This window comes from Artemia franciscana, chromosome 2 (assembly GCF_032884065.1).
Source record: "Artemia franciscana chromosome 2, ASM3288406v1, whole genome shotgun sequence".
NCBI classification, from domain to species: Eukaryota; Metazoa; Arthropoda; class Branchiopoda; order Anostraca; family Artemiidae; genus Artemia; species Artemia franciscana.
Genome location: NC_088864.1, coordinates 22609049 through 22620388, shown reverse-complemented (window position 1 = coordinate 22620388; position 11340 = coordinate 22609049). Strand labels below are relative to the sequence as shown.

Here is an 11340-nt window from a genome sequence, read left to right as displayed (position 1 = left end):
TTAGGTGTATGACGTAATATTATTTAAAAAAAAAACAACGTGATGCTTCTGAGCAAACTGGTTGATCAAAAGAATTTCAAATAGAAGAGCATTTCAAATTCAGAAAGCATGTGTTAACATATGCTTTCGCAGGCGTTTATTTTCTCACTATAGTCTTGCAAGAAGACAAGTTTACCATCGTCTGAAACCAGGAACGCAAACGAAAAAGATTATAGTATTTTCCCTAAGTATGGAACTAACTCTGAGTTTTAGTCTTTATACGTGTGCTGAATAAGTACAAACGGAAGTAAAAAGTCAAGCTCTGAAACAGACTTTGTATATTAAAACAGAAAAGCATGTGTTTACATATAATTTATAAATATACTAAAACAAATCATATGGAACTTTTATTGCCTTTCACATGCGTTTATTTTCTCACTATAGTCTTGCAAGAAGACAAGTTTACCATCCTCTGAATCCAGGAACGCTAAAGAAAAAGATTACAGTATTTTCCCTAAGTATGGAACTAACTCTGAGTTTTAGTCTTTATACATGTGCTGAATAAGTACAAACGGAAGTAAAAAGTCAAGCTCTGAAACAGACTTTGTACATTAAAACAGAAAAGCATGTGTTTACATATAATTTATAAATATACTAAAACAAATCATATGGAACTTTTATTGCCTTTCACATGCATTTATTTTCTCACTATAGTCTTGCAAGAAGTCAAGTTTACCATCGTCTGGAAGCAGGATAACTTCGGTAGTCATTACGTCCCCGAAATCCACCTCTTCTTCCAAAGCCATAGCGATAACCAAATTTATTGCTGCCTGTTTCGGTGAACTTCTTAGCAATATCCTGCAATTCCGGCCTTACCACCTGATTTGCTTCAGAAAGGACTCTGATTAAATCATTTGCTTTGCTTCCATCCTTTCGTGAGAAGAATGTGTAAGCGGTACCAGTTTGGTTGGATCTTCCCGTTCTTCCTATCCTGTGTATATAATCTTCACTGTTTTGGGGATAATCGTAGTTAATCACGAAGTCTACGCCGTCCACGTCTAGACCGCGAGCTGCAACATCTGTTGCCACCAATATATTTCTCCTACCACTTCTGAATGCATTGAGAACCTTATCTCGTTCCTCTTGAATTTTGTCACCATGAATGGCACCGACATTATGCCCGGCTCTGTAAATTGTTCTGGCAATAAATTCTACCCGTTTCTTAGTTTCGACGAAAATTATTATTTTTTTTTGTTGTTCTTTTGAGATTTTATTAAGAAAAAAATGCAGCTTGCTGGCTTTTTCATCTTCCTCGCATACATCGACAATCTGCTTAATATTATGGCTGGCCGAGAGATTCGTTGACCCAACGTTCAACATAATATGTTCGCCGACAAAATCTTTGGCTAGACGTCTAACTTCCTTCGGCCAAGTGGCAGACCACATGAGAATTTGACAGTCCTGTCTCATTTGATCAAAAATTTTTCTAATTTGAGGTTCAAAACCCATATCAAGCATTCTATCTGCTTCGTCCAGGACGATGTATGTACACTGCCTGAGGTTTGTTTTTCTTGCTTCTAAGAAGTCATTCATTCTTCCAGGTGTAGCTATACAGAGTTCAGCTCGTTCTAAATCGCGTAACTGAGGCCCCTTAGGAGAACCTCCATAGACACATGCACTTCTAATGCGAGATGGTTCTCCATATTTGTCAGCCACAACCTTAATCTGCTGAGCTAATTCTCTAGTTGGGGCCAAAACCAAAGCTATGGGTCCATTCCCCCTCGCCTCTTTCGCAATAATATGTTTAATATGAACAATAGATGGTAGTACAAAGGCCAACGTCTTTCCTGATCCTGTTGACGCCACACCCACCATATTTCTACCAGATAAAGCGATAGGCCATCCCTGAGCTTGAATTGGAGTTGGACTATCAAAACCTTGTGATGTCAACTGAGACTGTAAATAATCAGGAAACCCAGCTTCCTTAAATGCCGTAATCGGGCGAGGCACATCATCTCCTTCAACTAAAATTTCATTGGAAGCACGGTAACACTCTATCTCCTCATTAGATCTCTTCACGATATCAGAATGCGGAGAATACACATGTTTTTGATATGATTCTGAGCTACCCGTTCTCTGTTTTGGCTTGAAAGAGTTTACGCCGGAATTGTCATAATATTCAAACCGTCTATTAAAAGACTCCTTAAAACGGGGATAGTATCCTCCTGCACTATCACCTTGTCTTCTAGTGTAGCTTTGTTTCAAATACGTTGTTGACATTTTATTATATGATACGTTTGATAAACTATTCTTAAAATACGGCGGGATATTGCATTTCTGCAAAATCAGAACAGTAACAACCAAAACATTGCACAAGAATCTTTCTACCATTCGATTACCAGCTTATGGAGCATTAGGGACCCCCATTGTGGCAAGATTGTTTTGCACTTTGTTAATTTTACAAAGCAATCATTTTAGTCTTAATTCTAAGGGTTTTCAACCCAAGAAATTTTCTGAAAACATGTGACGTAATAATGTGATGTATCTGAGCAAACTGTTTCATCACTACGCAATAACATTATTTTTCTATGACGTAATATTATTTAAAGAAATAACATGATGCCTCTAAGCACACTGATTGGTCAAAAGAATGTTAATACTATTTTAAATTGCCATGGCACATATAAGTGAAGGGTTCAAAGGCAATTATACCATATAAATTAGTATACTATTGCTACTAACAACTCACCGCACCATCAAGCCAACTGGAACACAGCTACGCTCGCTTTTCTGCCATCCTAATTTACTGAAAGCCACCCTCTTTACAGCTTCTCAGGAAGTTCCCATTTCCCTTAATTCTTTCTTTACGACATCCTTCCACCCTAGCCGCGGACAACCTGCTTTCCATTTAGGCCTAGACACTTGGCCGAAAAGGACAACCTCCGGCAATATATCATCCTTTACCTGCAGAACGTGCCCCAGTTGTTTTCAACCTTTCACTCATTGTAACCCTAGAAAGCAAAATTGTACCACACTTTTCGTACAGCATACTGTTTGATATGCGGTCAGTCCTCCGGGTACCCGAAACAATCCGTAGGCAATTTCTCTGGAACCGGGCTTTGAATTTCATCCGGGCTTTGACATTTTGGAGGTACGGTGGGTTTATTTTTTCTCGGTAAATTCCTTCAGTTTTTCTCAAGTGAGCCACCAATATACTTGTCATGTGTAGGCGAGAGTGGTGAAGCACGATAATCTACGCTAAACCTTCTTGACTGATCGAAGCTTGATCTCCTTGAAGACATATTACTTCTTTGAAGAGACGGATCAGGTAGACTTTTGGCTTAGTTTTGGCAGTTCTCGTTTTGTTCCCACACTATGTTTACGATAATTTTTGTACTCTGGCGTCGGGACTGGCATTTCCTTGTGGCTTAAAAACCGCAAATATGTTTTCTCAAGACTTGCCGAAATTCCATTTCCAGGATTTCCTTTCGAGGTAAAAAAAAACTTAAACCAGTTACAGCTTTACTGGGGGAGGGGGAGGGGCTAACCAGGAGAAGTTCCACAGTTCCTAAAAAAAGGTGCAAGAGTTTGAAATAATAATACAAAAAAATTAGAGAAAAGTTCAATGCTACCAGAAAATGAAAAATAACTCCAAATAACAGCAATAGAAATCCGACTTGAGAAGAAAATGTTGGTGATGCCAGAAACCAAACAAACCAAGTGTAACAGCCACTCAATATTAGAACGATCCAATGAAAAAAAAACCTAATATATAAACAACTATTGACATTCAGCATCAGTTTGCATCATTTGAAAACCATTTAAAGCCTTTGGAAATGAAAATTATCATGAATATTTTGGGAATTGTAAGTGAAGAGTTTCAGTATGCAATGAAATCGGGATTTAACACACAACTGAAAAAACAAAAAACGTAAAAAAAAAATCAAAAACCTGTTGAAGCCTGTACGTCTTGAGAAATCAAAAGCTATTAAGTCCAAAATTTAAGTTTTGACATTATCCATTTCACGAGTAAAAATGATCCTACTGCTTATCCAGACTTTGTGCGAACAATTTTTTATAGGTTAGTCTAATCACAGAATCAGCTTGAAAAGTAGAATGTGTGAAAGAACTAAAGAACTGATAAAAGCGAAAACAACTCTCTGTTGAGGCCTTTTTGGAATGACAACAACAAAATAAAAACCAGAGTAATTTATCAATAGCTTTTAGCATTCTTTTCTCTACCTAGTGAGGAACCTTCTCTTGGCACTCCTGAGAGCAGTATGTGCAAAGCTATATTTACTAGCTATAACATATATGCTATTGGCCCCATAAAACTTATTGTCTTTCTCTTGAGGGAGATTGCGGCTTTTTGTAACCTGAACTTTGGCAAGATTCATAAGTACATTGCAATGACACTATCAGCACCTGTGACCTTATTGTTTTTTAATCCTTTTACTACTTTCACTAATTCTTCCTCACAAAACAAATCTTCCTTCACATCCAAGATATCACAAATTTTTCATATTCCTTTATATCTTTTCCTGCAACTCTATCTTGGTTTAGCACACTCTCAAGATGTTCTGCCTCTCTCTCTTTTAATTCTAGTATTATTAGCAAAGACAGTGGGAGTATTGAAGATTTTAAAATAAGAACAGCCAAGGCTCAGTGTTTTTTTGTTTTTTTTTTTCACTGCTGAAAAAAGTTTGGAAGAATAGCAAGATAAGTCTTTAGACCAAGATTTTCAGTGTGCTTTACTTTGCTACCATCTTCACTATTCCGGGGGTAGTCGTAGTTAATCACCATTTCTACGCCACCCACGTCAAGACCACGACCCGCGATATCTGTTGCCACCAATATAATTCTCCTACCACACCTGAATGCATTGAGAGCCTTATCTTGTTCCGCTTGTATTTTGTCACCATGGATGGCACCGACTTTATGCCTAGCTCTGTAAATTGTTTTGGCAATAAATTCTACCTTTTTCTTAGTTTACACGAAAATTATCGTTTTTTTCTGCTATTCTTTTGAGATTTTATTAAGAAAGAAATGCAGCTTGCTGGCTTTCTCATCTTCCTGTAGATTTTTTTATTATTCTTGAAGCGGCAAATATGAAAACTCAAGATAGCTAAATCTCATTGTGAGAGTTAGTATTAAGCAAAGAAGGAACCTGACTTACCTTCCACGGGTTTATTTCTTATTTGCGTCAATTTTTTCGCTGATACACTTTTAGAACTAAGAATACGCGTTTAAAATTTATTATTTCTTCATCTTTGTATCCTTTATTTCTTTTTATTTGATCTCTATCGTTGGTCTTCTGTTGAAGTCCATAAAGTAAACAGCAAAGTAAATTTTTAAAGAAGATAAATACTGGTTTCTATTTGAGCGCACTAATTTACCTGACCAGAGACTTCCTTGTGAATCATCCCTTTCATAGCCTTTGAACTTGTGCAATTACAAACAAGCTGTATCTTTATTTTGAAAAAAAGTGTTTGAAATGTTCAATCCAACCCATGCTATGAAATCGGAAAAATAAAATGAAATAAAAGTTGAATCAACTATAAGCACTATTCGATAGACAATAAATAATCTACAATTTTACTGCTTCATCAGCACCAGTATTACACTAAATCTGGGTAATTTTCACCACAATTGCTATCAAAGAAGTTCAAATTTTTTCGCCAAAAGTTACCAATTTTCAGCCTGGCTAAAATAACGTTTGGTACTTTGAACAAAGTGAATCTGGCAAAAATTTTGTAGCCAAACTCGAGTTTACAAATAGAGATGGTAAAAATTAGCTCCATCTGGAAACGGTGCCTGCCATTTTCATTCGTTTAAGCATGAATTAAGACGAGTCTAATTTGCATATTACTCTGCTTCAGGACTAAGAATCAAGCTGCTCGTCGCAAAGTTTTTGTTGCAATTAAAGCACCAACTGCCAAAACCCCTGCAGCAGCAACATATTTAGCAGCGTTGTTCTGACTTTGAGATTCTTTTTCTTCCAGCTTGGGCTTCTTTTCGTCGTTTGAAGAAACAAGCAAATGAATCCTTCGTTTAATGGTGCTTGTGGCCTGACGTAAAGACATCAGCTTCTGCTCTAACAAACTAGGCTCTTGTTGTATGAATGTTGAGCGATCTACAAGGAAAAATACACAGTAATTAATTAGAATAGGCCGAGCATTAGCTGTGAGCTGGATCTAATGTATTATTTGTTTTAGTTAAAAAAAAACAAACAAACAAACAAACCACTAAGAATCTGGATAAAAAGATCTAAAGCCGAACTGGCTAACCATGACAAAAAAAACGAAGAAATGAATATAAAGACGATAAAATGGGTCTATGGCCAGTAAAAAAAACCAAGAGAAGTTGTAATTGTAGACGTAAGCAATTGTATATTATATATTTTATCTTTACATATATTTTTTAGTTTTAATTTCTAGCTTTTATGGTACTTGGTATTAACCAAGTGACATATAGCGATCGCAAATTCTGTCGGTCTGTCGGTTTGTCTGTCACAGTTTTGCTACTTTAGGCCCTTCCAGGAAAGCTAGGACGATGAAATTTGGCAGGCGTATCAGGGACCGGACCAAATCAAATTAGAAATAGTCGTTTTCCCGGTTTGGTTAACTTACGAACAGGTGATGGGATCTTAATGAAATTTGATGTTTGGAAGGATATTGTGCCTCAGAGCTCTCATTTTAAATCCTGACCAGATCTGGTGACATTGGGGGGATTTGGAGGGGGAACCTAAAATCTTGGAAAACGCTTCGAGTGGAGGGATCGGAATGAAACTTGTTGGGAAAAACAAGCAGAAGTCCTAGATACGTGATTGACATAACCGGAACGGATCTGCTCTGTTTGGGGGAGTTGGGGAGGGGGGTTTAGTTCTGAAAAATTAGAAAAATTGAGGTATTTTTAACTTACGAAGGAGTGATCAGATCTAAATGAAATTTGAAGTTTGGAAGGATATCGTGTTTCAGAGCTCTTATTTTAAATCCCGACTGGATTCGGTGACATTGGGGGGAATTGAGGGGGAAACCTAAAATCTTGGAAAACGGTTAGAGTGGAGGGATCGGGATGAAAGTTGGTGTTAAAAATAAGCACAAGTTCTAGATACGTGATTGACATAACCGGAACGGATCCGCTCTCTTCGGGGGAGTTGGGGGGGGGGGGAGGATGGTTAATTCTGAAAAATTAAAAAAAGAAATTAATTAAAGATCACGAAGGAGTGATCGGATCTTAATGAAATTTGATTTTTGGAAGGATATCGTGTCTAGGATCTCTTATTTTCAATCCCGACCGGATCTGGTAACATTGGGGGGAGTTGGGGGGTTAAAATCTGGGAAAACGCTTAGAGTGGAGGGATATGAATGAAACTTGATGGGAAAAATATTTATAAGTCCTAGATACGTGATTGACATAGCCGGAACGGAGGCGCTTTTTTTGGGGGGGAGGGGTTGGGGGGAGGGTTTAATTGTGAAAAATTAGAAAAATGAGGTATTTTTAACTTACGAAGGAGTAATAGGATCTTAATAAAATTTGATGTTTGGAAGGATATCATGACTTAGAGTTCTTATTTTAAATCGCGACTGGATCCGGTGACATTGGGGGGAATTGAGGGGGGAACCTAAAATCTTGGAAAACGCTTAGAGTGGAGGGATCGGGATGAAACTTGGTAGGAAAAATAAGCACAAGTCCTAGATACGGGACTGACATAACCGGAACGGATCTGCTCTCTCTGCGGGAGTTCGGGGGAGGGCTAATTCTAAAAAATTGAAAAAAATGAGGTATTTTTATCTTACGAAAGTGATCGTATCTTATTGAAATTTCATATTTAGACGGACTTCGAAACTCAGATCTCTTATTTTAAATCCCGACAGGATCCAGTGTCATTAGGGGGGGGGGAAATCTTGGAAAACGCTTAAAGCGGAGAGGTCAGGATGAAACTTGATAGAAAGAATAAGCGCAAGTCCAAGATAAGTGACTGACATAACCGGACCGTATCCGCTCTCTCTCTGGTGGAGTTGGGAGGGGAGTAATTCCGAAAAATTAGAAAAAATGAGGTATTTGTAACTTACGAACGGGTGATATGATCTTAATGAAATTTGATATCTAGAAGGATCTTGTGCTTTAGAACTCTTATTTTAAATGCCGACCAGATCCGGTGACAGTGATGGGAGTTGGAGGGGGAAACTAGAATTTCTGGAAAACGTAAAAATTGAGGTATCTTACGAATGGATGATCGGATCTTAATGAATTTTGGTATTTAGAAGGACCTCGTGCTTCAGAAATCTTATTTTAAATCCCGACCGGCATTAAGCCTCTGATTTTTCTTTTAAAGCAATCTATTGATTCTTAGAATTTAGTTAGAGCTCATACCATACGAGTTCTTGGCTCTTGGCTCTTCCGACCTCGTCATAAGTGCCATATGAGCTCTTAGCTCTTGTTTTGTTTCATTTTTTCTACTCTGAAGAATCCTTGCTGCATAAGGGCAAAATATTCGTTTGATTTGTTTTGTTTCTCTTCGTTTTCCTTTACTGGCCATAGTCACATTTTGTCGTCTTTATATTCATTTCGTTGTTGTTTTTTTTTCGTCATGGTTGATCTTGACGGATCCATCAAGGTGGATTGGTAGCTTTTCATAGATAACCATTTAACTCATTAAATCACCCGAAAAAGCGAATATATCGATTAGAAGACAATTAATAAAAACATACAGCAATTGGTAAAATGAGGTTTAGAAATTTGCCATATTTAAGAGCGGGGTGTCAATTTTACACATTCTTTTCGCTGGTATGGCTTGAGAGGTTAACTTTTTGCACGTGAGAACAAAGCTAGTAATTTGTCCGTATACACAAATCTCGTATAATATGGAAAATGTTCAAAATGGTTGAACAACATAATAATGATTACCAAAAAGATCAGACGAGCCATGTAATGAAAAGGATACACTGTAACTATAGGGTAGAGTAATAAACACAAATTGAACAAACAAGACATGTCCATTGCCAAATAATTAAAATGGTATGCACACTTTTGATTTAATGACTTTTGGAAGTCAGGAAAGATGACATAATAAGCATAGGCTAGCAAAAGTATCAGGTGAGAATTTTTCAGGGGAAAGGGGGATGAGAGGTAAGCCTGCAGAATTTTATTTAAAAGGTAAAACAAGTTTTGCTAGAAGCGATTCATTTGTTTTGAAGGCACAGTTGGGCACTATAAGTTATTTTAGTTTGTGAAGTAGCTAGGTAGGGTGATCTACCCCCCCCCCTCCTTCCTCAAGGTTCAAAATTACTTAAATAAAAAGAAGGAAATCATCAGAAATGAGACTTCCTTAGCGACAGAAAGACAACAAATTCTATTAGAGTAAACTCAGATTGTCCTAATTTTGGATGTGAAATAAGGTATTTGTTTATGACGAAAAAAAATTATAGCATGATTATCACTTGGTTTAATTTTGTTTAAAAGTTTCGTAATAAAATAAATGAGATTATTTCACAATTTTCTGGTCGACAGTGAGCTAACATCCCTTGTTTTGTGCTAAATTTTGTACACTGTAGTCCATTTGGGCTTATGTTTCTGACATTAGTGTTTAAGTTTTGTCATCTTGTCAACTTAACCAGATTTCTACCATTTCATCATCTTCAGGACCATATTATTGGTAAAACTAGTGGAGCTACGAATCATTACCCATCTAAATGTCGTCTGCAATAAACAAGTCTAGGGAATTCTAACTGGATCCAGTGCAGCGGTATTTTATCAAATTCATTCCGGCAAATTCAGGTATTCAGACGAATCTGACTTCAAATTTGTCACTTCATTCATAATTTATAGTCCCTACTAAATTGAATGAAAGTTTAACTTTCTTAAAACTTGACACCCTCTCCCCCTCGCCCTATTTGAGATAGGGTTAGTGGTACCAGAACTTGATACGAGTCCTGATCTTAGGCATCTTTGGTCTAGCGTTCATTCGGATCCGTTGCTCCATTCGCAAGTTATACTAAAGTAAATAGAAAACGAAATTTTTTTCAGCAATTAAAACCCACTCTTCCTTGTTATATGTGAGCTAGGGTCTTTATCTCAAAACTTGACACGTGTCATGGTCTTAGGCCTCTTTGGTTCAAGTTTCATTCAGATCTATTACTCCATTCACAAGTTACTCTGAATTAAACGAAAAACTTTTTTTAGAAGGTAAAGCCCCCTCCCCATTGTTCTGTTTGAGCTAGGGTCTTCATCTGTCAACTTGATGTGTCTTATGGTCCTTGGCACATTTGGTTCCATCTTTATCCAAATCCAGCCGGCGGTTCTCCTGCTATACTCGATTGCACAGACGGATGGACAGACATATCGATGGATGGACAGATTTTGCGACGTCTTGGGCAGCCATGTTGGCTCATTCGATCCCAAAAAAGGAAAGAATAGCATATCATCATCCAGGCATCGTTACCTATTTGGATGGTGGAAAAAATCTATCAAAATGGGTTTCTGAGATCCGTCTGTCCTTCCACCCGTCTGTGCAATCGAGTATAGCAGGAGAACCAACGGTCGAATTTGAATTAAAATTAAATTATTTGGATTAAAGTTGAGCTTAATTAGGGCGAGAGGGAGGGGGCTTTAAATGTTAAAAAAAATTTGAGTTTTTCATTTAATTCAGTGTAACTTTTGAATGGAGAGATGAATTTCGATGGAAATCGAATAAAGATGCCTAAGAGTATGATACGCATTGAGTTCCGGGATGGAGACCTTAGCTTAATTAGGGCGAGAGGTTTAGCTTTAAGTGCTGAAAAAGTTGAGTTTTTCGTTTAACTTAGTTTAACTTGCGAATGAAGTAATGGATCTCAATGAAGTTTAAGCCAAAGATGCCAAAAACCGTACGACACATGATGCTTGGAGATGAAGACCCTAGCTTAATTAGAGCGAGGGCTAAAAAAAGTTGAGCTATTCCATTTAATTCAGTGTAACTTGTGAGTGGAGTGATGGATCTCAATGAAAATTAAACCAAAGATGCCTAAGACCACGACAGGCATCAAATTCAGAGATAAAAACCCTATCTCAAATAGAACGATGGGGACTGGGTTTTAAGTGCTGAAAAAAAAAAGTCGAAAATGCTGAAAATCTTTTTGCTTAATTTAGTATAACTTGCGAATGGAGCGACGGATCCGAATGAAAGCTAGACCAAAGATGCCTTGGATCAGGGCTCATATCGAAATCTGCTATCACAAACCCTATCTCAAATAGGGCGAGGGGGAGAGGGTCTCAAGTTTTAAGAAAGTTGAGTTTTCCTTCAATTTAGTAGGGCCTATAAATGATTCCACCCATGGCTTGCCCAAAGCCTGGAAATAACACTTTTCCAAAATGAGCCAT

General features: G+C 37.5%; 2 protein-coding genes across 2 annotated transcripts in view; both read right to left on the bottom strand.

Annotated features, from left to right (window-relative positions):
- Window positions 1-300: 300 nt before the first annotated feature.
- On the bottom strand, window positions 301-2290 carry LOC136038897 (probable ATP-dependent RNA helicase DDX5). Its single transcript, XM_065722377.1, has one exon. It carries the CDS (start codon window positions 2257-2259, stop codon window positions 712-714), a length of 1548 nt encoding a protein of 515 aa, XP_065578449.1. The 5' UTR covers window positions 2260-2290; the 3' UTR covers window positions 301-711.
- Window positions 2291-5430: 3140 nt separating this feature from the next.
- The window catches only part of LOC136038905 (A-kinase anchor protein 7-like), a 40816-nt gene continuing 34906 nt past the window's right edge, over window positions 5431-11340 (bottom strand). The window contains exon 7 of the mRNA XM_065722388.1: window positions 5431-6112. Coding sequence (XP_065578460.1) covers window positions 5868-6112 — 245 coding nt within the window. The 3' untranslated portion in view covers window positions 5431-5867. The remainder of the gene's footprint in view (window positions 6113-11340) is intronic.

Bases quoted from the DNA above. Each gene is read 5' to 3' on its own strand.
- LOC136038897 (XM_065722377.1), bottom strand. From the start codon at position 2,259: ATGTCAACAACGTATTTGAAACAAAGCTACACTAGAAGACAAGGTGAT.